General features: G+C 48.3%; 1 protein-coding gene and 1 long non-coding RNA gene across 11 annotated transcripts in view; one reads left to right on the forward strand and one right to left on the reverse strand.

The window, feature by feature from the left end:
- Positions 1-1,446, forward strand: part of LOC128844489 (uncharacterized) — a 57,595-nt gene extending 56,149 nt beyond the window's left edge. Inside the window, exon 5 of the long non-coding RNA XR_008446478.1 lies at positions 1,317-1,446. This is a non-coding gene — a long non-coding RNA (uncharacterized LOC128844489). The remainder of the gene's footprint in view (positions 1-1,316) is intronic.
- Positions 1-27,126, reverse strand: part of GSG1L (GSG1 like) — a 169,782-nt gene that overhangs the window by 122,106 nt on the left and 20,550 nt on the right. For 9 of the 10 annotated variants that reach the window (XR_008446477.1, XM_054042262.1, XM_054042261.1 and 6 more), the window contains exon 2: positions 9,271-9,318. The exons of the other annotated variant lie outside the window; for it this stretch is intronic. Coding sequence is in view for 8 of the 9 variants with exons in the window: in XM_054042262.1 (XP_053898237.1) it covers positions 9,271-9,318 (48 nt within the window). In the remaining variant the exon portion in view is untranslated. The remainder of the gene's footprint in view (positions 1-9,270; positions 9,319-27,126) is intronic. 10 annotated transcript variants of the gene reach the window in all.

Genomic DNA, 27,126 nt, shown 5'->3' on the forward strand with positions numbered 1-27,126 from the left:
TAGATCCATGATTTTAGGGAAATCCCATGAACCACTGCAAAGCATTTTGCATAAGCTATACCAGAGTATTAACAAGCAGTCACTCTGCCCTGTGCCTGTGCATTACTTGCCCAGCACGACAGTGATAGTTCCTTGGCTGCATGAAACGGGGAGGTGGGGGGAAAGAGGGAGAGAAGGAGGATGGCATCGGTTCTAAGCGGCCCTGAGTTGGGAAAGAACAGTTCTGGTTGTGACAAAAACCCAACATCATCCCTCCCCCAGTTTCCCCATGCCCAGTCCTTCCCCTTATGAATGGGAACTGCATGGAAAGGGGTGGGGGATGGTTGGGAGCTTGTGTGTGGGCCTGCCTAGGTCCAGGAAGGGAAAGGGCTGTCCAAGGAAAGTCAGACTGGTCCATTCTTCTTGTGATCATCGCAAATGTTATGTACCACTCCATCACCACACTGAGCCACTCTTCAGATGCTGGGAGAAGCATCTGCTTCTTCAGTTCCATAGAGACAATGCTGTGTCCCTTAACGATGGAGAGGTGACTGGCTCGCGGTGTTAATCCAGAAGTTCAAGGGAGAAAATACACTTCCAGTGCATCTCTGTTTCCCTATCTTTTTCAATGCTGTTTGCTGTACACAGGGGCCAGAGTTTCTGGCAATGCAGGTGGGGTTGGTGGGCATTCTCTGTGATTCTCTGTTCCTCTTTCATAGGAAATCAATCTGCTACCTTAAAATACAGTTTCCTCTCAAATTGCCACCCAGTCCTGTAAGCATAATTCAGCAAATTTTTGGAGTAGCAGAAATTTAAGCTGGTTCTTCAGATTTAAGGACTGTGCAAATGTGCTTGGTCCACCTTCGTAGCTCCTCAAACCACTCCACTCAGCCGAATGTAGAGGAGTCACCATTAGCAAAAACATCTCTCTGGCACTGGTGGCCAGTTGCCCTCCTCAGTCCTGGAAAGCCACATCTCTTTTCCATGCCAATGCTTTCAAAACTCCTGTGTTCTCCAAGTGATGGCCAGCCTTTAAAGAAGAAAAGGGTGACTGGTAATATTACCCCTGTGGGAACTGACCATACCCCAACAGGATTCTTGATGCACTGTACGCATTCCAACATTTGAATATAAGTAATGCAAGTATATATTTACCCTCAGCTCCTTCCTTGTGGGCTGCAAAAGTAGTCTGAAGAAAGGAGGCTGTAACAGCTGCACTCCTTGGCTACTAAAAACTATCAATATTGTGGCCTTCAGGCCTATGTTATGGGGGCATTTCTTAGGTTCCATCAAAGGAGAAATGAAATATAATGCTAGCCATCTGTTTGACTCGGCAGACCATTCCGATACCAACAGGGAACCCATTCCACTGGGAAGGCAGCAGTTGCACTGCAGAGACAGCAGAGGAAGATGCCGAAGGACTCTGGAGGACCTGCTTGTTGGCATACACAGAAGGAGTCAAGAGCAGCTGGACTGACTTAAGGAAAGGGAGGATCAGGCTTTTGGCTAGGATGAGGCATTCCTGTAAATGGAGAGACAGCCCAGGCAATGGGAGCGTGGCCACAGGGAATGGGAGTGTGCACTCATGCAGTGTCTAGTCCGACTGGCGGTAGAATGCTTTTGGGGCTCACCCACTGCTTTTGCTGCTGCTCCTCTCCTGGAACAGGCAGCACCTCTCACTTCTGCTCCTCCTCCCTCAGATGCCCAGGCTGCAGCTGAGGCAGTGAATTCCAACCCCCACCCACCAGGGAGGAGCATGCTGGACACCAGCCACAATATACTCTGCTGGCATCTGAAACCCCTCTCATAGACTCATAGACTTTAAGGTCAGAAGGGACCATTATGATCATCTGGTCTGACCTCCCGCATGATGCAGCCACAAAGCCGTCCCTACCCTTTCCCTTGACTCTGCTGTTGAAGTCCCCAAATCCTGTGGCTTAGAGACTTCAATTAGCAGAGAATCCTCCTGCTAGCGATCCCTGCCCCATGCTGCGGAGGAAGGCAAAAAACCTCCAGGGCCTCTGCCAATCTACCCTGGAGGAAAATTCCTTCCCGACCCCAAATATGGCGATCAGTAAAACCCCGAGCACGTAGGCAAGATTCTCCAGCCTAACCCTCATTAGCCATTATACTATTTACCTGCCATGGCACGCTGTTCCTTTGACTAAAATCATGTTATCCCATTAAACCATTCCCTCCATAAACTTATCTAGCTTAATCTTAAACCCAGACAGGTCCTTCGCCCCCACCGTTTCCCTCGGAAGGCTGTCAGGGGAACTCCCCAGAGCATGGAGGAGGGAAACAATGGGCTCCATCTTGTCCCTGTAGCCCAGCCTAGGATCAGCCCCCAAGCCCCACACAGAGTCCCTGTTTGTCTCCCTGCACCATAATCCACAGTTGTCCCCTTCCACCTGCCCTTTATCGGGGGGGAGGGGAAGAGCAAGAAGACATTTCCACAGACATTAACGTTTGCCCATTCCTCTGGGATTTTTTTTTTTTTGGTTGGTTCATTTGTTTCGGTTTTGAAGAAAAGTTTGCTATGGGTATGTAACTAAAAATTTCTATTAATTGCCCTTGTATGCGCATCTTGTTTTCTGATACTCAACATGATACTTCCCAGAGACTGGAAAGGGAGTAGCAGAATTCACAGCTCATGATGGTGATTTATTAAAAATCTAGTACCATGGAACTGCAAACAATTTCATCCCTGCACCAAACCTTTCCAGGCTCCCCCACTCGTGAATTTGCTACCTTGACAATGAAGTAAGCGGTGAAATAACTGTTGCATCCAAAGCACCACAATGAAAACCAGAAGAGAATTTAACGGACACATCTTTATGTCTTTGTTAACAATTTGTGATAATACAGAGAGGAAACAAAAGTAAAATAACGGGAGATATGTAACAGTGAGTGGTGCTTTTATAACTCGTGTGTAGACTTCAGTATTGGTATAGCCTGGTAAAATGCCCCAATAGTTGACTTCCCAAATTGGTTTACAACAGACTGATAGCTGTCAGATGTTACCAGATTCCAAAGGGTGATAGTCACATGCTTCTGTTCTATGGGTTTCCAAAAATGAGAGGCCTGGCCCTGGAGGGTTGGGGCAAGCACTTTGCACAAGGCAATGAATTTCTGCTTTCTCATTCAGAAGTTCTTCAGCCACTAGTCATCCTCCTCGACAATGTGGACCCATCACACCATGCTGATTCTCCAGGGCCAGAAGCAGCAATCCACCTGCGACCATGCCATTGCAATCCTGGCATTGAAAAGATCTGTTCAATGGGACCCAAATGGATTTTCATTCCTCTTCTGGGTCAGCCATCTTCACCATCTGAAATCTTTTTGGAATGTTTCTGTCCAGTAACTAGTACTGCACCGCATGAACATTTGTCCCACGAGCAGGAGAAGAACGACATCATCATAGACTTGCTCCATGACTCCAATGCAGTTTGGCAGAAGGGAGAGATGACAGAGGTGCCGTTGTCAAATGCATGAAGGTACAGTTCCAGCAATGTGAAGCAAGGCAGTTCCTAGAATGTCTCCTGTGACGCACAGAACTCTGGGACACTGCTCCTGAAACGTTACCATTAACATTGCATACTGAATAGGTGCAGTGTAAATGAGGGCACTCAACAGGGCACAGCATATACCCATACCCAGTACAGCATCTCTGGCCACGTGGTGCAGGTACAGAGTACATGGTCTAGTAGTACATGGACAAGTAACTGTGTACACTTTAAAGTGCAGACATAGGCTAAGTGAGGCACAGGAAGTGACTCTGGGTGAGAGTCCAGAAGACAGAGAGCTCTGGAGAGTCTGTGAAGCCTCTATCTCATTTTAAATATCATACTTTTCCTTTTATTATTTTTGTCTTTTTTTATTAGCTGGGAGATGCCCTAGCCCCCTTTTTATTTTCAGAGAGAGAAAGCAAGCAAAAAGCCCACATGGGGAAAATGCTGGAAAGAGAAGTATCCCAGCTGTTAACAGCTCTAAATATTGTCTCATAAAGATACTCAGTAGACTGTCTTCTGTGCCTAAAATACTTGAGACTTTAAGATTGTCCTCTGTAATGTCTAGTAAATAAGGTTTGTTAAACTTCTGCTTAGTAATGGTGTTCTGTTAAACTGTATTATAATATCTGTGGGAGAGGAAGAAAGGGTCAGCCCCCGACATAAGAACTGACGTCTAAGAAGGAAGCTGTATAATTGACTGTGAAGTTGTGGTTAAGATTATAAGAATTTGGTTTCATCGTTAACCAGGTGCAAATGATGCATTTGATTGATTTTTTGGTAAAATTTGCTAGTTAGGATTTATAACCAAATGGGCAGCCACCTTCTTGTGCCATCTCTTAGAGTTTATACAAGCACTGATTATATTTTTAATACTCATTTTATGATTTCATTCCAACCTAATGTTGAGACTCACTTGTTTGATTTCTGGATTTGATTCTGTTTTGATAGTGTTTTATTCTTAGTTTAGTATTATTAATAATAGCTTAGCTATGGTGATATGTTTCCTTGATTTTTATTTTAGTTCATTTAAGAATTTTAATAAAGTTTATAAAATAGAAACTGATCCAGACAACAGCTCCAACTTTGTCCTTTCCTGGGGGGGGTGCTCGACCCCTGCTCCACCCCAGGTTCCGCCCCCACTCCACCCTTCCCCTGAGCCCTATCCCCACCCTCCCTCTTTCTGCCCCTGCCCTTTTCTGCCCCCTGCCCCAAGTGTGCCCCTCCCTCGCTCCTTCCCCCCACAGTGCCTCCTGCACGCCACTAAACAGCTGATCCACAGTGGGTGGGAGGTGCTGGGGGCAGGGGCAGGTGCTGATCGGCGGGAGGCGCTGGGCAGGGAGGGAGAGGAGCTGATGGGGGGACTGATGGGGGGTGCACCCCCCATTTCCCTCCCCCCCCGGGTGTTCCAGCCCCGGAGCACCCATGAAGTTGGTGCCTATGGATCCAGAATCACATCTCTTTCAATAAGCAACCTGTGTCCAGAACCTTTAAGGGCCTGGGTGAAGACCAGCCTGTCAACATAAAAGCATGGGAAGCGCCGCCTAATGTGTCTGTTGTTCTCACCTGTGAAAGACATACAGTGCTTTCTACTGTATGTTCATCATCTGTCCAAGCTCCTGCCATACCTCCCCAGGTTAGCGAACTCCTTAGCAGTCTGACCACTGCAGATGCTGGTTGGTGTGGGAAATCCCCACAGCAAGATGACTCAAACAGATCAAAAAGTTAGTGGCGAAATAATTGAGTCCTAAAATGTTACGATGTAAAGAAACCTGTAACTATTCAATGTGAAGCCAGTGAACGCAGCATTATTACAGACTGGCCAGCCTGTGCCATTTGCCTTGTCTTGGACTATCTCTGACAAAGCAAAGCTCAAACATAGAAAGATTGCCTAGCCATTATGTTTAAATGCATCAAGTTTGACCAATCTGTCCTGGGACATGATCATATCCACGTGGATACAGACAACAAACCTTTGGGATCCATCTTCAAAAACCCTTTGCTTCAAAATGTCTTCAAAGAATGCTAATGAAAATTCAAAACTCATTGCTTGGACATAGAATACAAAGAAGGTGTCTGATGTTCATTGCAGACTCTGTTCAGCACAGCAGGGCCATTAGGAACTTGAACATATCAAAAAGGCAGAATTCCTTTCTGTGACAGGTAGCTTCTGAGATACAAAGACCTTCCCAAACAGATGCTGCACTGCTAGCACTCAGACCAGTCACATACTCTGCTCCCAGAGCCAGAACCCAGTATTCTAGTGCCAGTTCGCAAATAGCTATCTAACCTAGCGATGAAGTGCATTCTCCAGCTCCTTCTGTGGGCGATGGGCTGCTCCTCAGAGAAGTTAAAAGCATGCTCTCCTTTATTTCCCCCTTCCCCTCCTCCAGTACCCCAGTTACTCCATACCTGGGGTAATTCAGGACTGTGTTATGCACCTGTGTGGTGGGGGTTCAAATCCAGCTGATAGTGGGACGAGCAGAAGTATATGTAAATTAGTGTGAGGACCCCAGGGAAAACAGTTTAAATCATTTTATATTACAGAAGAACAGTCAAACTGGCTCAAACAATAGGCCAGCTAGCCCAGTATCCTGTCTTCCAACAGTGTCCAGTACCAGAGGCTTCAGAGGGAATGAACAGAACAGGGCAATTACCAAGTGATCCATCCCTGTCATCTAGTCCCAGCTTCTGGCAGTTAGACATTTAGGGACACCCAGAGCATGGGGCTGCATCTTGCCTAGTAGCCATTGATGGATCTATCTCCATTAATTTATCTAATTCGTTTTTGTCCTTCACAACAACCCCTGGCAACACGTTCCACAGGTTCACTGTGCTTTGTGTGAAGTATTTCCTTATGTTTGTTTGAAACCTGCTGCCTATTCATTTCATTAGCTGACCCCCGGGTTATGTGAAGTGGTAAATAACACTTCCTTATTCACTTTCTCCACACCAGTCATTATTTTATCATATCCCCCTTCAGTATCTTTTCCAAGCTGAACAGTCGCAGTCTTTTTAATCTCTCTTCATACGGAAGCTATTCCATACCCCTAATGGTTTTTTATTGCCCTTCTCTGTGCCTTTTCCAATTCTAATACCTCTTTTCTGAGACAAGGTTGACCACAACTGCACACAGTATTCAAGCTGTGGGTGTACCATGGATTTATATAGTGGCATTATGATAAAATAGAAACTATCTGTCCCTTTCCTAATGGCTCCCAACATTCTGTTCACTTTTTTGCTTGCCGCTGCACATTGTGCAGATGTTTTCAGAGAACAATCCACAGTGACTCCTAGATCTTTCTTGAGTGGTAACAGCTAATTTAGACTCCATCATTTTGTATGTATAGCTGGGATTATGTTTTCCAATTACATTTCACTTAACAGCATTGAATTTCATCTATTATTTTGTTGCTCAGTCACCCAGTTTTGTGGGATCCCTTTGTAATTCTTCGCAGTCTGCTTTGGACTTAAATATCTTGAGTAATTTTGTGTCATCTGCAAACTTTGCAACCTCACTGTTTACCTCTTTTTCTAGATCACTTATGAATATGCTGAACAGAACAGGCCCCAGTACAGCTCCTTGCCCCTCCTCCCCCACCACTATTTACCTCTCTCCACTGTGAAAACTGTCCTTTTATTCCTGCCCTTTGTCACCTATCTTTTAACCAGTTACTGGTCCATGAGAGGATCTTCCTTCTTATTCCATTACTACTCATTACTACTCACTTTGCTTAAGAGCTTTGGGTGTGGGACTTTGTCAACAGCTTTCTGAAAGTCCAAGTATACAATATCAACTTGATCACACTTGCCCATGTGCTTGTTGACCCCTCAAAGAATTCTAATCGGTTGGTGAGGCATGATTTTCCTTTACAAAAGCGGTGTAGATTCTTCCAACATATCGTGTTCATCTGCATGTCTGATAATTCTGTTTTTTTTACTATAGTTTCAACCAGTTTGCCTGGTACTGAAGTCAAGCTTACTGGCCTGTAATTGCAGGGATCACCTCTGGAGCCTTTTTTAAAAATTGGTGTAACATGAGCTATCTGCAAGTCATCTGGTACAGAGGCTGATTTAAGTGATAAGTCGCATACCACAGTTAGTAGTTCTCCAATTTCATATTTGAGCTCCTTCAGAATTCTTGGGTGAATACCATCTGGGCCTGGTGACTTATTACTGTTTAAGTTACCAATTTGTTCCAAAACCGTCTCTATTGACACCTCAAATGAGACATTTCCTTAGATTTTTCGAATGGCTCAGGTGTGTGAATCTCCCTCAATATCCTCTGCAGAGAAGACTGATGCAAATAATTCATTTAGCTGCTCCACAATGGCCTTGTCTTCCTTGTGTGCTCCTTTAGCACCTCAATAGACCGGGACCCCCTGATTGTTGAATAGGCTTCCTGCTTCTGAAGTACTTAAAATAATTTTTCTGTTAGTTTTTGTTTCTTGCTAGTTGCTCTTCAAATTCTTTTTTGATCTGCCTAATTATACGTTTACTTTTGACTTGTGACAGTTTATGTTCCTTCCTATTTTCCTCTGAAGGATTTTACTTCCAATTTTTAAGAGATGCCTTTTTGTCTCGAACCACCTCTTTTACAGTTTAGCGATGGCAGCATTTTTTTCGTCTTGTTGCTATTCTTTTTATTATTATTATTTGGGGTATACATATAGCTTGAGCCTTTACTATGGTGTTTTTAGAAAGTTTCCATGCAGTTTGCAGGGATTTCACACTTGTGACTGTTCCTTTTAATTTCCACTTAACTAGCCTCCTCAGTTTTCTGGTGTTCCCCTTTTTTAACTTTAATGCTTCTGTGGTGGGTTTGTATTTCCCCCACAGTAATATTACATTTAGTTACATTATGATCACTATTAATGAGTGGTTCAGCTATATTCACCAGCTGGAGAAGGTGATTTTGAAATACTGAAGAAATTGACAAACCAGAACTCCATATATCAGGTATGAGAGGGGTAGCCGTGTTAGTCTGAATCTGTAAAAAGCAACAGAGGGTCCTGTGGCACCTTTAAGACTAACAGAAGTATTGGGAGCATAAGCTTTCGTGGGTAAGAACCTCACTTCTTCAGATGCAAGTCTGAAGAAGTGAGGTTCTTACCCACGAAAGCTTATGCTCCCAATACTTCTGTTAGTCTTAAAGGTGCCACAGAACCCTCTGTTGCTTTTTCCATATATTTCCATTCCATATATCCGTATATAACCCATATATCAGGTTGAACAAGATCTTTACAGCCAGTCCCTTCTCAATGCTGTTGACTCATCTTTTTATTTCTCTGTCTCTCAGACAAACAAGCAAGCAAACCTCCCACAACCAATATTTAATGAACAATAATGCCTGTGACACTGCTGCTTGCTCTGTATGCAAATCCTTCTGGCCTATGAAAACAACACAAATGTGCTGCTCCTCTCCTCCACTGCTGGGGGTTAAGAAGTTATTTCTGGGATGTTGTTTATAGTTTGACTTCCTGTAAAGCACTGGGTTTCCTCAGGAGGAGATGCATCTGGAGAACACTACACAAGACCTTGCAAAACTCCACAAAACTCCCACATAAACACTTGCCTCAAAGGTAGGGAAGGACTGATTGGATGTTCTTTCTCGCTTTACACCCCACTCCCTTTCTTGTCTAGCTATCATATAAATTCTAGTGTAAGAGCCTCTTGTATTTTTATGAGAATGCACATTATCGCACTGAAGAAATAGGAAAAAATAATAGTGATATCTGCAAAGTGGCAAGTAGGAAGAAGCCTCAATTGTTATTTGTCTTACCTTTCTCAGAAGCCGGGGCAAGGTCAATAAAACTTCGACATTTTTCACCTTTAAAAGAAAAGGATTTATTTTAAGAGACAGAAGTTGATTTGGTTTTGCTTTGTCTTCTCTCGCTTCCAACGATGGGTACTGCAGCCACTCCCACTTCGGGCACTAACAGACCATGCACCGAGAGCCGGCTACTCATCTGCCAATCTTTCCCATCCACCATGCACTGCTCCCGCATGGTCTGACCCTCCAGCAGATCGATATGGGGTTTCCTCACCCATGTGAGCTCCCACATTCCCTCCCTCTGTTGGGAGTTGAGAACATGATTATGAAGAAGCAATTTACCCTTTGATTGCCAGGGTCCAGTCTCCCCCGGTGTGGTGACAGAGGGGATACAGTCTGCGCTGCACCTGTTCAGGAATTGTAAGGTCTTCTGTTGTACCCCTGCTGCAATGACCACTGTGCAATGCAGTGCAGGGGCACAGAATCACTGGGCACAGGCCTGCCCTGGCACCTGGCGCTCCAACCAGGGTGGTACAGAGCCTCCCTGTGGCAGGGGGCATTCCAAGGAAGGTGTGTGTGTGGGGGGGTGTCTTACACCTGTCCTGTGATCCCTTTGTACCAGCCTAGCTCTCTGTCTGCCTCAGAGTTACTCAACCCCTCCCGCTCAGAGCAAGCCTCCCAGAAGTAGTGGCTGGAGGAGCCTGGTCAATGCTAGCACACACCTCAGCTAATGCCAGTGAAGTAGAATTGGTGATAACAATGATGGGGCATTTTTTGCAGAAAAAGCCCATGTAAAAAGGGCCCATGATGCATGAAATTGACCCAGCAGCAAAAGTCCTTTTTCCCTTTTCACTGTACCTGGAAACACTCAAATGTGCTGTTGAGGGAGCATCAATAAACCATTGGAAATGGTGAAAGAGGAGAACATGGAAGATACCATGAGGACCTTGCTAGCTCTGCTCTACCTGTCGTACAGCCAGCATACACCAGGAGACAGATGTGTTATTGCAGCGGCTTAGCTACACTGCCACCTTCCTACCTGATTCCTTCCTGCTGAGGGCTCTGGTTAGTGTCTTACAGACTGGGCCGGCTCTACTGTTTTTGCCGCCCCAAGCAGCGCGCCGAATTGACGGCAGGGGCAGGCCATGTGCCTTTAGGGCAGCACGCGCGTTTCCGTGGTGGCGGCAATTCGGCGGCAGCTTCTGTCTTCAGCTGGAAGACAGAAGCTGCCGCAGGCAGCTGAACATAGAAGCTGCCGCCAAATTGCCGCCGCCACGGAAACGCACGTGCCGCCCCGCTGCTTGGGGGCAAAAACACACGGACTGCCGCCCCTTGCAGATTGCCGCCCCAAGCACCTGCTTGGAATGCTGGTGACTGGAGCCAGCCCTGCTTACAGACAGTCACAGACCCAGATTCGTCCTTGCACTGGCACCAGCATAGAAACCTAGGTGAGGCTGCAGGGCCAGCATGGCTCCTGAGGTCAGCCCTAGAGGCTGCCCAACCTTGTGCCTCAAAGGGTGCTAGTAACAGCAGCAGCAGCATGAGCAGTACTGGGGGGTAGTGCCTAGCAGCCCAGTCAGGGTGGGACTGGACCCCATTCTGCACACACTGAGCTTACCATCTGAGTCTAAGAAAAGAATGACAGGTAGTTTCAGCCACACAGACTAGGGTTACCATTCGTCTGGATTCCCCCGGACATGTCCGGCTTTTTTGAGTTAAAAATAGTGTCCGGGGGGAATTTGTCAATGTCCGGATTTCCCCCCATGCAGAGCGCGCGCGGCTTACAGGGCAGCCGGCTGGATCGTGCCACTCGCACGGGGCTCCAGCAGCCAAAGCCCCTCCTCCACTTCCCCCTCCTCTCCCCTGCAACTTGAGACCACTCCCCTCCTCTATCTCTCTCCCTCCCTCCCCCCCCGCATTCACAGATCGCCGTCCGTCCGGCCGTTCACCTCGGGCCTCCGGCAGTCTGGAGCTCCGACCCTGCTCCCCTCCCCCGCTGCCGAGCGCGCCGCTCTGCAGCACAGTAAGGGGGCCAGGGGGTCAGAGAAGCGGCAGGGAGGTTTGGGGGGGGTAGTCAAGTGACAGGGAGCAGGGGGAGGGTTGGATGGGTCAGGAGTTCGGGGGGGGCTGTCTGGGGGTTGGGGGTGTAAGGCTTTGGGCAGTCAGGGTACAGGTGGGGGGGTCTCAGGAGGGGGCAGTTAGGGGACAAGGAACAGGGAGGCTTAGGTAGGGGGTGGGGTTCTGGAGGGCAGTTAGGAGCAGGGGTCCCAGGAGGGGGCAGTCAGGGGACAAGGAGTAGGGGGGAGGGTTGGGGGTTCTGAGGGGGCAGGAAGTGGGAGGGAGTGGAAGGGGCAGGGGCGGGGCTAGGGCAGGACGGGGCGGGGCTAGGGCGGGGCTCCTCCCATCCTCTTTTTTGATTGTTGAAATATGGTAACCCTAACACAGACAGAGGAGGACAAGGGAGCAGTGAGACGCCAATTATGATCACTGTGACAAGCAGAAGTCACAGTACACAAGTAGCCTGGCCTACCCCTTGTTTTGTAGCTATCATAGCAGAGGAGCTTTAAGGATTTGAAGGAGCAGTGAGGAGGCTTTGTAAACAGGGAGCTTAACCCAGGCCTTTGGGGGTGGCATGAGAGAAGAAAACTGGACTAATGAGCAGTCAAGACTTGCTTCCTTTGCAGAGTGGAGCTGAGGGTTGACAGCTCGATCACATATAAGAGATGATAGGTCAATAGGGTTTATTTAGAAGGAGAAAAAGTAGTTTGTTTTTGAGGCAGCGGAGAAGGGGGAAGCCAGTGAAGGGATGTGCAAAGAGCAGGAACGTGGTTGGAGTGTTGAGGCTGAAGAATGAACATCGCAGTAGCATTTTGGATGGATGTAAGTGGGGCAAGATTGCATTTGTCAAGGCTACAGAAGAGGATGTTGCAGTACTCACTCTACGACATGAAGAGGGCCTAGGTGAAAGTTCTAGCTGTGTGGGTGGAGAGGAAAAGCTGGGTCTCAGAGATGTGGGGCAGGAAGATTTAGACATGGCCTGAGTTGATTGGTCTAGTTGATTGGACATGTTGGTGAGTGGATAGCAGGCTGGCTATTGAGTAGAGCAGACAGCAGGACAGCTAGCAGCGTGGCTGGCAGAGAGGTGCATCTGGCGGTGAAGATTGTAGCAGAACCCCATGGAGAGGCGTGGCACTTGGCCATCAACCTGAGCAGCAGAGCATGTAAGATGTGCCCCTTCTCCCCCCATACCTCCCTCCACTTCCACCCTGCCTGGGAGGTAAACTCTGCAGATGAACTTCTGAACTCTGGGGAGGCTGCATTGACCAAGGTCAGAAACTGTGGGTGGGGTGACTTTTGGGTTGCTGGACTTAAGACCCTGAGGGAAAAGGAGACTGCCAAACTTACTTGGGGGTGGGTCATTTGCTCATGGCTTGTGTTATGAATCCTGTTTGTGGCGTTTCCCCAATATAATGCTGCATTGTTTTCCCTCCTTTATTAAAAGGCTTTTGCTACACTCAGACTCCATGCTTGCAAGCGGGGAAGTATTGCCTCTTAGAGGCACCCAGGGGGTGGCGTGTAATTGTCCCAGGTCACTGAGTTGGGGCTCGAGCCGGTTTTGCATTGTGTTATTTAAACAGAACCCCTAGATACTGAACCCGGCCCTTGTTGCTGCCAACTCTGATGGGCAGAAGGGTTACAGGGGGAACTGCTGTAGGGAGGTTGGAGGACAAGGCAGAGGATGGGGAAGGCCACCAGCCAAAAGCAGCAGGAGAGGTAAGGGCCAGTCCAAGGGGAGGGAGGGGGCACAGGCATCCATGTGTGCTTGCAAAAGCCCAGCCTGTGTGTGCTGCTGCTACAGGCCCAAGTGGTGGAAAAGGGGTGAGGCAAGCCACTGAGTCCCAGAGTAAGGAGCAGAGGCAGATGGTAGGTGGGGGTGGTGGAGGGGGCAGCAGTGGTGGTGGGGGTAAGGGGGAACAGATGGACTAGGGGGAGGGCTCTGCGCCACCCCGTCTCCCCACAGCAACAGTTATTACCCCCACCACAAGAGCAGAGATGGAAGCAGTCACTCAATCCTTCAGGAGGCCCCCTCCGTGGTGTCCTGCAGAGTTTCTGCGTGTTCCTGCAGCAGCCAAGGTTTCCTTCTTCCTCCCCAAGGCACCAGCAGGCTTCCAGGCAGCACAGGCACCAGCAACAGTCAGCCTGGTAACCAGGCAGGAGGGACTCCTCAGGTAGTGGCAGCGGCAACAGCAGAGGCGGGGTCCCTCACCCCCCCCCCCTCTGGGGAGCAGGCCAGCAGACCCCCCCCAAGCAGCAGCAGCAGCAACCAGGGAGTCCACTGGCTGGCAAGGTAGCGAGGGGCAGGGGGTCTGGCCCAAATGAGAATCTGAAGCAAAGGAATCTTGGGCCCAGCAGCAGCAGCTCCACACCCGCAAGAGGGTCCTGGACAGCCGATATGTTAGCCCTAGAATTAGGGTTACCAGATAGACTGTTCTCAGTGGTGGCAGATGACAGAACAAGGAGCAATGGTCTCAAGTTGCAGTGGGGGAGGTTTAGGTTGGATATTAGGAAAAACTTTTTCACTAGGAGGGTGGTGAAGCACTGGAATGGGTGGTGGAATCTCCTTCCTTAGAGGTTTTTAAGGTGAGGCTCGACAAAGCCCTGGCTGGGATGATTTAGTTGGGGATTGGTCCTGCTTTGAGCAGGGGGTTGGACTAGATGACCTCCTGAGGTCCCTTCCAACCCTGAGATTCTATGATAGCAACTGTGAAAAAACGGGACAGGGGGTGGGGGTAATAGGCGCCTATATAAGAAAAAGTCCCAAAAAACAGGACTGTCCCTTTAAAAACAGGACATCTGGTCACCCTACCTAGAATGTTAAAGGCCCTTTTTCCTACAAGCTGAGAAGGGGTTACCTCAGGTCAATTAGGGACACCTGAATCCAATTGAGGGCTGCCTTTAAAAATCCCTCCTCTGGAGCAAATGAGACAAGCTACTGCTGGGCTAGTGGCAGTAAAGAAACAAGCTTTTCCAAGCTGAGAGGCTATGCTCTTTACCAGAGGGGAACAGCCAAACCTGAGTGTATGCTTGGGGAAGGATGGACACCCCAGGACAAACAACAGGACAACACCCTGCCCCAGTGAGGAGGTAGGGAAAGGTATGCCTTTGTGTTTATGAGACTGTTTCCTTTTTGATTGATGAAGGATCACCCCCTGGCTGATACTGGGGCCTACCCTGAAAACACAGGCACACAGAAGGTAGGAAGGCAAACACTGCCCAAAATGGGGCTGACCCTGCCATTGCCAGAGTCTGGCAAGATAAAGGAAGTGCCTTGCCACACTAGGAACACCCAGAGCATGGGGCTGCCTCTCTGTTCATTTTGGCTAATAGCCATTGATGGACCTATCCTCCATGAACTTATCTAGTTCTTTTTTTGAACCAAGTTATAGTTTTGGTTTTCACAACATCCCCTGGCAATGAGTTCCACAGGTTGTCTGTGTTGAAAAAGTACTTCCTTCTGTTTGTTTTAAAGCTGCTGCCTGTTAACTTCATTGGGTGACCTCTGGTTCTTGTGTTATGTGAAGGAGTAAATAACACTTCCTTAAGTCTGGTCTATACTACCCGCCTGAATCGGCGGGTAGAAATTGACCTCTCGGGGATTGATTGTTGGGACGCGACAATCGATCCCCAAATCGGTGCTCTAACTCCACCAGCGGAGGGTAGTAAGCGCCGCCGACAAAAAGCCGCAGAAGTCGATTTTGCCGCCGTCCTCACAACGGGGTAAGTCGGCTGCAATACGTCGAATTCAGCTACGCTATTCACGTAGCTGAATTTGCGTATCTTAAATCGACTCCCCGCTGTAGTGTAGCTGTACCCTTATTCACTTTCTCTATGCCAGTCACCATTTTATAGCCATCTATCATATCCCCTTTTATTCGTCTCTTTTCCAAGCTGAAAAGTCTGTGGGTTTTTTTGTTTTGGTTTTTTTTAACTGCTGCTGTTATGGGTGTGTTTCAGAGAACCATCCACTATGACTCCAAGATATTTCTTGAGTAATAGGAGCTAAGTTAGACCCCTTGCAAAAGCATATAACTATAAAAGGCCCCTTTTGAAATTGTGTGTATATGTTAGCCCTAGAATTCTGGTTACCAGATAGCATTACCAGGATATTGTGACTAGGGTCACGATGGGGTTCTAATGCCACACCATTGTCCCAGGTCTGCAGAATAGCCTGAAACTGCTAGTTGAAGCTGGCTTACATCAAACAGTTCTGCTCCAGGTGCAGTGAAAGTCTGTCCACTGCAGAATGATAAAGAAGCAATAGTGGCCAACAATCCTCTTCTTTTTCCATGTCAGCTAGGCCAGAGGTTGAAAATTTCTTTTGGATGCAGACTGAGCTACAACTACCCATGGTTTCAGAGTAGCAGCCGTGTTAGTCTGTATCCGCAATGGCTTTGTCACTTCAGCAGTGGATAATTATCATCATGTGCTTTGTAAGGAACTAACCAAGACAGTCATTTGGAAACTAACTAGTGGAGAATGCCTGCTTGCTTGGGGTACTTGGCAGGAACACATTACACCTCTTCTCTGGGATCTGCATGGGCTTCCCCTTTGTTTGCAAGTGCAATGCATGGTGTTTGTCTTCACCCGTAAATCCAGGGCCGGTGTTAGACTCGCTGGGTAGAAACTAAGCAGTAGGCCTCCACCCTGCCTCCCTTAGCTGTTCATACATTGGATTTCTGCAACATTTCTGAAGGCAAAGCCCGAGCCCCACTGTCACCCATGGTTACAAAATCAGGCTGCTGCTGCTGCAATTTTTACTAGTGTCTCTCACACAGAGCCACTGCCATTGAATCAGGGATTCTGCCTGTCTCACTTAATTTATCACTGTAAATGAAATTCTTTCTGCAACAGATTCCACATTTGCTATCTCAGCCTCACTAAAAGGCTTGTTTCTGAAAGGGAAGCTTATCTCAGGGCTGGGAGGTGGATATTTGACCTTTCCACAGAGATAAGATGATTTCACTCCTCTGAAGCACCCACCCACCAAACCAAGGTAACTGCCCCTTTGAATGTGATGTGCCCTGAGGGGACCAATAGCATGGCTAGTAAGCGATCCTGAGATGGCATGCCTGTCCTAGGTAATAGAGAAGAGTCCATTTCAGCCTAACATTACATAATTAATGTGCAGACAGCTGAAAGATACCAAGTGAAGGTTTTGAGTCATTTTCTTGCAATTTTAACTACTCTAGTAAAAACACTAAGACCAAAAATACAATACTAATAGAAGAAAATTGCAAAATGCTGCAGAGATCCCAAAATTACTGTTGGGTTTATTAATGGTAATTAATTAGCTACACAAGCCATAGTAAAATGTTAACTCACTCAGTGTCCTAGGATTCTGAGTAGAATTCAACATATCGGAATGAAGAATCAGAAATTTCTAGAATAACCAACTATTATAATATTGCTATGATTTCTTTTATTTACTTTCTATAATTCTAAAACTATACTGAATAAGAAAAAGAGAACAAAATTAAAGAATTATGAAGAAAGGAAAACATGGTAAAATTGTTGATGAAACACAGACAAGGGATACTTGGAAAACCTATAAATCAGCCAGGGTGAGTAACAGGGATCCTTGGGTATTAAGTGGACCAGATAACTAGAAGGATAAATTTAAAAAGAAAAATGTAAATGATAGTTGTTTAAGAACATTTTGCTAGATATCCAAAGAGCCATAATCACAAAAGAGAGGTAAATAAGATTTTTTTTTTTTTTTTTAAAACTTATACTTTAGAGGGAAAGGTAAAGCAGCAAATAATAAAATTAAAATATAACAAATAGAAAAGAGATGCTGATAAAAGTTAAGAAATGCAGACATTTGATAAGGGATGCTAAAGGTACCAGTGGAAAAAATCCATGCTTGGTCAAGTTAAGAACACAAAGGAATTTTTAAAAAAATTATCAAAAATAAGGAATCCTAGCAATAGTGCATGTCTATTACAATTTTACCATCTCAATTTAGTAACACTTGTCCAAACTTTTTCACTAGAGATCATTTTTTATTTAAAATGCGCATTTTTTGATGAAACAGAAACCTTTACAAGCAATCTTCCATTTTCATTGAGATTTTGCAGGGTTTTATTAAACATAGCTTGGCTTTAAAACCTGGAAAGGTTCAAAAGCTAACAAGTGTTTTGGCTTTCAATTTTGTGATGAAAGCACAAAAAGTTGAGCGACAACTTTAAACAAAAATGAAGAAAAATGAAATTTTTGGCAGGAAATAAATAACCGCTTTATAGATCTAGTTGGGAATTGTAATGCAGATAAAGAAAAGTGTTCAATAAATATTTCCAAATACAGGATGGAAATAAGCTGGATGAAGTATTCACATCATAAAATGATGAAATATTTCCATTCCATCAGTATCTAAGGCGGATGTTAAACAGCAGCTACTGAAATTAAACATTTTAAAATTTGCAGCTTTTGATATCTTGCAGCCAAGAGACTTAAAAGAATTGGCTGAGGGACTCCGTGGCTTGTTAATGTTTAACAAAACTTGTTAGAGAGGAGAAGTTCTAGAGGACTGGAAGAAAAAGTGTGTGTGGGGGGGGGGGGGGGGAGAAGAGTAGTGTAACTGTGGTAGTGCACATAGTGTCAGTATATATAGTGGCAGCTGACATGGCCGAGTTCATACCCACCAAGTTCAGGCAGATTTGTACTTGGCACACCTCAGTCATGCCTCTGCCACCACTACCCATGGCACTATAGCTACACTGCTTTTTATACTCCTATTAGCTCAATCGGAGCTAGCACGAGTATGTGTACGTGAGCAGGGCAATCGCATGCCTTGCTTGTAGCACGGACGTAGCCTAATGTCTCACTCTGGTATCTTCTCCAGTCTTCAAATCATTTTCTCCTTTCTGCAAACTCCCTTTTTTTTTTTTTTTTTTTTTCTTTTTTTAAATGTGGACGCCAGAACTGTTCACAGGATTCTAGTAGCGGTCTCACTGATGCCACCTACAATGGTAAAAATCACTTCTCTACTCCTACTCATTACTCCCGTTTATACATCCACAGATCACATGAGCCGTTTCTGCCACAGCATCATGCTGCCTGGTTCTGTGCAGCTGCTTGTCCACAGTGACCTCTAGATCCCTTTTCAGAGTCACTGCTTTCCCCCATTCTGTAGGCATGGCCTGCCTTCCTTGTTCCTAGAAGTATAATTTTGCATTTGGCTAGATGAAAGCACATCTTGTTTGACTGGGCACAGCTTACCAGGTGATTGAAAACGGCAGCCATACTAGCAAAGCTATTTTCAGAGCTTTCCTGATGAACCAAGAGATTTTTAAAATGAGCAGTAGTTTCCTTATCCTCTCCCCTCGACTCCAGAAAGCAGAAATCACTGAGGATTTAAACAGCAGCTGTCCTGGGCAGCATTAGGAAAGTTGCAGAGATGGGAAGAGCTAAACATCTGCCTCACTTGCATGGTGGATTCAAACAGTCCTCTATGAACCAAGGTGGAATACAACATGTGCTGTAGGTGATAGGTACACATTAGAAACTGAGTTCATCATCAGCACCTAGGCACCTCCTCTTTAAAGCGATGGAGCACAGCATGGCCCTTTTCCACAGACAGGCTCAAGGTTTGAGACATTCAACTCTCATTTACCACTATGCAGCTGCAGAGACTACCCACATCAGTTGGTGAATAAAACCCCAAAGCTCCAATCGCTTCCAGAGGGAAAAACCCTTCTCTAGCCTTTAGATCACAGCCTGTCACTTGCACAGAGAGGTCTCCATGATGCATTGCAAAAGCACATTCTGATTAGCACTAGCCCAGTACTCTCTCCCTGCTTCTCACAGTGGGATGAGAGGCAACCCCACTCCTTACAGAAACTGACAGCTGCTCCACATGCCACTCACAAGCTTGCAAGAAGCCCTGATGCTTCATCTCTTCAAAACTTTGCCCAAACATTTTAATTTCTCATTGAAAATTTCCCTATTTTCCAAAAACTGTAAAGGTTTACATTAAAAAAGATAATAGGGTTTTGTGGGTGTGGGAGAGAAGGGTGCGCTTTGGTCACAGCTGTTAGGGGCAGGTCAGGGTGACACTGCTGGACCCCAGGGAGGGGTGAGGAAAGGGGTTAATACGTATGCAGGGGCATAGGAGAGAAGAAAGGAGGTGTGGGAAAGAAGCAGAAACCTCTGTAGGAGGCTACTATGCAGTTGGCAACAAGAGCATTCGGCCCTTTAGAGCAGTGATTCTCAGCCAGAGGTCCAAGGCCCCTTGGGGGTCCATGAGCAACCATGGCCAGTGTTAGACTTGCTGGGCCCGGGACAGAAAGCCAAAGCCCCGCTGTGCAGGACTGAAGCCAGGGGCCCTGAGCCCCAACACCCAAGGATGAAGCCTGAGCAACTTAGCTTTGCAGGTGCCCCTGTGGTGTGCCCTTCAAGCCAGCCCTGGCTAGTATATGGAGAAAAACAATTGTGGCACAGCTGGGCTGTGGAGTTTTTATAGCCTGTTAGGGAGGGGGCTTCAGAAAGAGAGGCTGAGAACCCTGTTGTAGAGCAGCTTCATACACAGATGCTTGGCTGAGTACAGAAGGTGCAGGTACCATATGCTGGCAGCCCCAGCCTTCACGGTAGTGAGCAGCTCTCAATCTCAGGTCTCTCTGCTGGAGAAGCAAAAGCCACTGTCTTCACATTCTGTTGGGGCCAGGTGCTGCTGCGGAAGGATTGGCAGGTACTATTATTGGACACTACTGCCTGAGAGCCGGTGCCCTGGAGGAGAGGGAGAGGAAGGGGGCTAATGGAAGAACACACCCTCCACTGCCAGATGGGGGAAGCTGGGCTGCTCTCCCGGCCTGACCTACCCACAGCAGTGACCCCAACACTGCCTGGAGGTGGGTGCTCCCTGCCATGAAGAGATGGGAGATGCCCCCCCTTCCCAGGAAAGCATTGCTGGAGAAGAAGCTAGAAGATCCGGTGACTCACACCAGCCCAGAACCTTGTTTTGAACCATGTATTGAAAGAAAATCTAAGAAAAGGGATTGTCCATCAGAACCCCCCAAACAAATTCAGAGAGACAGACCGGGTTAGCCTGTTAATCCAACACGGGCATGGTTGGCTGAGCTAGTCCTGCTCCCTCTGTGTCTAGCCCCACCCCTCCACTGCAGTGAGTAAATGACATGATGAAATCACTCCATGTGACAGCACTATGACAGGTTGCATGTGTCTGTCTGTGTTGCTGGAGGAGGATGCTGAGCGAAGTCTCTCTATATGCTGGGGGTGGGGCTGGAGAATGCGAGTGCAGCATGTCACAGTTGGGGACTTAGGGCTGCAAGCCGTCTCCAGACTTGCTGCCTCCTCCCACCCACAGCCTTTTCTGGCAGACTTCTCTCCACGCTCCCCAGGAGAGACGTGCACGCGTATGGCACGATAGTACATGCCATACTAAACAGGCACTTGGACCACACACTGCAGAGGACAGGGAATGTGGGTGACAGCAAGTTGGTGCAGTGCTGGCCTCACATCTCTGGGTATTTGCCAGTATGACAGAGGGTCTCAGTTAGGGGTTATTTTCCTGGGATCATGGAGACATCCCTCCCATTCACTGTAGCAGCAGCACCCTGGTCCTGAGAGGAGCCAGAAGCAACGCTGACCAACTGAAAGCCCTCCAGACTGTCCCAAGAGAACCCACTGCTCTCTCCCTCTGCATCTGCCATGATGTCACTTGCAGGTAGTAATGCTGCTGGCCACACGTTGGAGGCCATTGGTCATGGATCTGAGCCACCATGCCTGTGAATCTACCTCTAAATGCCCTCTTCTTCCCTGACAGAAACTAAGCCATAGTGGTTTTGAAACGGGACTAGGAGTGTTGCGGTCAGGTTTAGCTTCTTTTCCATCATTGCTTGTAAATGGCAATTTCCCACAAGCACAGACAGATGTTCCTGATCAGAGCAAACCCAGCATAGTGCTCGGTTGCTAGAAGACGTTTTTGTGGGGTTAGTTTCCTCCCCAGTTTGCACAGCAAAGGGATTAGCTGGCCAGTGCCACATCACCCCTGCTGCCAGCTTGGTGGCTTCACTGCAGTGCTCTAGGCCAGTGGTTCTCAAACTATGGGTTGGGACCCCAAAGTGCATCACAACCCCATTTTAATGGGGGTGACCAGGGCTGGCTTAGTCTTGCTGGGGCCCAGGACCAAAGCCCAAGACTGAGGGCTTCAACTCTGGGTGGCAGGGCTAAGGTTACAGGCTCCCTGCCAGGGGCTGAAGCCCTCGGGCTTGGACTTTGACCCGCCCCCCCCCCCCCCCCCGGCCTGGGGCAGTGGGGCTTGGGTGAGCTCAGGCTTCAGTCCCCCTCCTGGGGCCTGGTAGTAATTTTTCTTGTCAGAAGGGGGTGATGGTGCAATGAAGTTTGAGAATCCCTGCTCTAGGCAGTTGCAGATCTTCTCCACAAGCAGCTGGAGGAACGCTGAGAAGTCCAGGAGAGTGTCTGTCTGAGCCTAAGCAGGGTTGCAGAATGCTAGCCCTGCTGCTCTCTGATCAGACAGATGATCCAGCATGCAACAGGCAGAATTCCTTGGTCAACACCACCTGCTTTATCTGGCAAAGAGAGAGAGACCAGCCGCTCATGCTGCACAGAGACGGCTACCATGGCCTTGGATTTGACAGGCCACTGTAAGCCAGGCTGCACCTGAGCAGCCCCCTCTAGAATTCCCTCATCACTAGACTGAGGCAATGAAGGAGGCAAGGGATATGCTGGAAGCCAGCACCATGCATGGCCTTGGTGACATGCAATCCATTGTCCGTGGCCACAACACTAACAGAGTTAGGGGCTCACCCATTCCTCTGCAACAACATGCAGCTTCTCCACAATGCTCCTGGAAGAGTGCTGCTTCACACGGACCGCACAGGTGGTGCTAGTCTTGCGCCTGCTTACCCATTGGGCCATGACAGCTGTTTGGCTACTGGTCCATATATTAGTGGATGCAAGATGTCCCTTGCCACCTTCACAGTTACCCAGAGAACACCGTGTAGCTCCCCTCAGGGCTGCACACAGCTCTGCCATGGCCCTCTTTGCAAAATAGGACTGGCTGGATAGATACCAGCTGGGACCTTAAACAGCTGCAAAGTCCCTGTAGCCCTTGCTTCCTTTCTCCCAAATGGAGAGTAAGTGCACAGCCAGCATCATTGCACAGGCTGCAGTATGTGATATGGCCAAAGGCTGGTTAGGATGGAATTTCTGTCCCACTTGAACACACTGGGTGGGCTCTGCCCACCCCTGCTCTGAGGACCCAGTGCATATTTGTTCTCCTGAGAGTGGCTGCTGCTACTTTAAATCCTGAGGGCTGTGCACCATGTTGTTCAGCATGCCAGAGGCCTCTACCCTTTAGGGGTCGGAGTCTAAGCCAGCCATAAACATCTGCACAGTTGGCAAGTGACCCTTATATTGTTATCACCACCATTCAAAAGGAGGGGTGTCTAAAGGGCTTTGCAGCAGGGGCCTGGGGTTTGTAGCTGGTGATGGCTGCTGCTGAATGGTAATGTGTAGGAGCTCTGTCTTCCCCACAGTGCTCCCCCTAAACCCATGTCCAACTGAGGGGGAGGCAGTGCCCCAAATTGCTTCACAATATTCTGTTGGAGCGAACACCAGTGCTGGGAATGAGGTTCATAGAACATTTGCTTCTGTTCTCCAGGAGGTTCCTGTTAGCTTTTATCTCATGGCAATGCAGGAGAGGAGAGTCTTCTTTAAGTGTTCTAGATGTGACCACTATATTAAGAGTCAAACTGGACCACAGTCTAAATAAGTGACAACTGTCTGGGAAGGGAGTGGATGATCCTCAACACAAACTGTAAGGGGTCTTTCATCTGAAGAAGTGAGGGTCTTACCCACAAAAGCTTATGCTCCCAATACTTCTGTTAGGCCTGGTCTACACTAGGCGTTTATGTCGAAGTTAGCGCCGTTACATCGAATTAACCCTGCACCCGTCCACACCGCGAAGGTATTTAGTTCGATATAGAGGTCTCTTTAATTCGACTTCTGTACTCCTCCCCGACGAGGGGAGTAGCGCTAAATTCGACATGGCCATGTCGAATTAGGCTAGGTGTGGATGGAAATCGACGCTAATAGCTCCGGGAGCTATCCCACAGTGCACCACTCTGTTGACGCTCTGGACAGCAGTACGAGCTCGGATGCTCTGAACAGCCACACAGGAAAAGCCCCGGGAAAATTTGAATTTGAATTCCTTTTCCTGTCTGGCCAGTTTGAATCTCATTTCCTGTCTGGACATTGTGGCGAGCTCAGCAGCACTGGCAATGATGCAGAGCTCTCCCGCAGTGATGGCCGTGCAATCTCAGAATAGAAAGAGGGCCCCAGCATGGACTGATCGGGAAGTCTTGGATCTCATCGCTGTGTGGGGTGATGAGTCCGTGCTTTCTGAGCTGCGCTCCAAGAAACGGAATGCAAAGATCTACGAGAAGATCTCTAAAGACATGTCAGAGAGAGGATACAGCCGGGATGCAACGCAGTGCCGCGTGAAAATCAAGGAGCTGAGACAAGGCTACCAGAAGACCAAAGAGGCAAACGGACGCTCCGGATCCCATCCCCAGACATCCCGTTTCTACGAGGCACTGCATTCCATCCTAGGTGCGGCCGCCACCACTACCCCACCAGTGACCGTGGACTCTGAGGATGGGATATTGTCCACGGCCGGATCCTCGGACATGTTAGCGGACGGGGAAGATGAGGAAGGAGAAGAGGTGGACGAGGCAGTCGACAGCACTCACAACGCTGGTTTCCCCGACAGCCAGGATCTCTTCATCACCCTTACAGAGATCCCCTACCAACCGTCCCCAGCCGTTACCCCGGACACAGAATCTGGGGAAGGATCAGCCAGTAAGTGTTGTAAACATCTAAACATTTATTTTTAACAGAACAGGAATATTAACAATTAAAAAAATGGGTTTCTCATGATTAGTTTGCCCTAGGCGCTTAACGGTTCAGTCATGGGCAGTGCAACTATTGAAGAAAAAATCTAGCAATGTCCAGTTTTGCATGATTGTCCTGCCCAAGCCGCTCTACTGTTTAGTCACTGCTACAGCAGCTAGAGTAAAATGCGGTCTATATGTCCGGGGATGGAGCAGAAATCCTCCTGTGACATCTCGAGGAAGCTCTCCTGGAGGTAATTGGAAATCCGTTGCATTAGGTTCCTGGGGAGAGCGGCCTTATTGGGTCCTCCGTAGTACGACACGTTGCCGCGCCACGAGACAAGCAAGTACTCGGGAATCATTGCTCTGCACAGCAGGGCGGCATACGGCCCTGGTCTTTGGAGGCTTTCCCGGAGCATTCTCTTTCTCGCTGTCAGAGATCCTCATGAGGGTGATGTCGCTCATGGTGACCTGCTTTGAATGAGGTAGGGGAATGTTAGTGTTGGGACTGCTTTACCGTTCCTTTACAGAACTGTAACCGCTGGTTTGCAGCCACGCGGTGGAGGCGGGAGAGGGGCAGCCGAAAGGGATCGTTCCCGGGGACAGCCGCGAGGGTGTGGGACAGGAGCAGAGTTCCTGCTTGCCGGATTGCTGGCAGCAGGGACCGACATTGATTTCAATGTGAAATGAGGCCATTGCTAATATTAAAGTTTTAAGCTGCCACGAGTCTATGGCTTACCATGTCTGCCTGCAACAGAAATTCCGTTGTCCTGACACGGTTCTCAAATGTGCTGTGCAAGACCCCAGGCACTGAATGCGAAGGCCGAGAATTCGACCTTGTGCTGAGTGCGCATGTGATAGGTGCTGTGCATGGTCTTGTTCACAGAGAAAGACTATGTTCTTTGTTCACAACTACATTTATCTTTCTGAGGAATTCACTCCCTTTTTCCCATTCCCACAGCCACATCTGCGACTGTCTCACAACCTAGCCTGGCATCACACTCCCAGAGGCTAGCGAGGATTAGGCATAGGAAGAAGAGGACACGGGAGGACATGTTCTCAGAGCTTATGGCCTGCTCCCGAGCCCAGGCAGCACAGCAGACCCAGTGGCGGGAGAACTTGTCCCAAATGCAGCAAGCAAACATGGATCGGGAGGAGAGGTGGCGGCAGGAAGACCAGCAGGCGACTCAAACCCTGCTTGGACTACTGAGGGAGCAAACGGACACGCTCCGGCGCCTTGTGGATGTTCTGCAGGAACGGAGGCAGGAGGACAGAGCCCCACTGCAGTCCATCTCTAACCGCCCTCCCCCGCCACCAAGTCCCATACCCCCCTCACCCAAAGTGCACAGAAGGAGAGGCGGCAGAGTCCACGCAAACTCTCACTCCACCCCTGCAGAGAGCTCTAGTAGCAGAAGGCTCTCATTCCCCAAAATTTGACAAGTTCTTTCCTTCCCGCCTGACACAAGCCCCCGTCCAAGTTTCACCTCCCAGTTCCATGTGTAGTTGATAATAAAAAATATGTTTCTGTTAACTAATGTTTCCATCATGTTCTTTTGGAGGAGGGGGGGGAAAGGGGGATGGTAATTGGACAGGACAGTCACCTTTGGCAGGGTACATAGGCGGGGGCAGGTACAGCAGCAGGGCACATACACAGTGCAGTGACTAGTTGCCCTGGTCCGTCTGGGAGGTGGTTTTCATGTTCTGTAGTGGGGGGTGGGTTGCTCTGTGACTTTGTGGCGGGGGAGGGCAGTTACAGATCTTAAGCGGCGGTCCTTATGCAGGATCACAGAGCCACACAGCAGGAGATCTGTAACCGTCCTCCCCCTGCCACAAAGTCACATAGCCCCCCCATACACACAGTCCCGATCAGGAGGGGTGACAGGCTCCGTTGAAAGAACCAGCCCACCACAGCGGAGCCTGTCAATCCTTGAGTTTAGAAGCTTTCTTTGCGTCACTACACTACACCCGCTCCGCACCACAATCCGCGTCCCAGTTTTAAAAAATTCCCGCGAAAACAGTAGTAAAGAAAACGGTGTTCATTAACAAAGTAGAACTGATTTTATTTCGAAACGTGTGTTGGAAGGGGGGGAGAAGGGGGTATGTAACTGGAGAGGATAGTCAACATTAACTGGGTAAAGAAACGGGGGCAGGTTCGGCTTCTCTGTACACAAACTTTACAGTCACAGGTTACCCTGCTCACTCAGGAACCTAGCTTTCAAAGCCTCCCGGATGCACAGCGCGTCCCGCTGGTCTCTTCTAATCGCCCGGCTGTCTGGCTGTGCGTAATCAGAAGCCAGGCTATTTTCCTCAACCTCCCACCCCGCCATAAAGGTCTCCCCCTTGCTCTCACAGAGATTGTGGAGCACACAGCAAGCTGCTATAACAATGGGGATATTGGTTTCGCTGAGATCACAGCGAGTCAGCAAGCTTCTCCATCTCCCCTTGAGACGGCCAAAAGCACACTCCACCACCATTCTGCACTTGCTCAGCCGGTAGTTGAAGAGTTCTTTTTCACTGTCCAGGGCGCCAGTATAGGGCTTCATGAGCCAGGGCATTAGCGGGTAGGCTGGGTCCCCGAGGATGACTATAGGCATCTCCACATCCCCAACAGTTATTTTGTGGTCCGGGAAGTAAATACCTTGCTGCAGCCGTCTAAACAGACCAGAGTTCCTGAAAACACGAGCGTCATGAACCTTGCCCGGCCATCCGACGTAGATGTTGGTAAAACGTCCCCTGTGGTCCACCAGTGCTTGCAGCACCATGGAAAAGTAGCCCTTTCTGTTAATGTACTGGCTGGCCTGGTGGTCCGGTGCCAGGATAGGGATGTGAGTTCCATCTATGGCCCCACCGCAGTTTGGGAATCCCATCGCTGCGAAGCCATCTATGATCGCCTCCACGTTTCCCAGGGTCACTACCTTTGGCAGCAGTACAT

The sequence above is a fragment of the Malaclemys terrapin genome, chromosome 10 (genome assembly GCF_027887155.1).
Source record: "Malaclemys terrapin pileata isolate rMalTer1 chromosome 10, rMalTer1.hap1, whole genome shotgun sequence".
NCBI lineage: Eukaryota > Metazoa > Chordata > Testudines > Emydidae > Malaclemys > Malaclemys terrapin.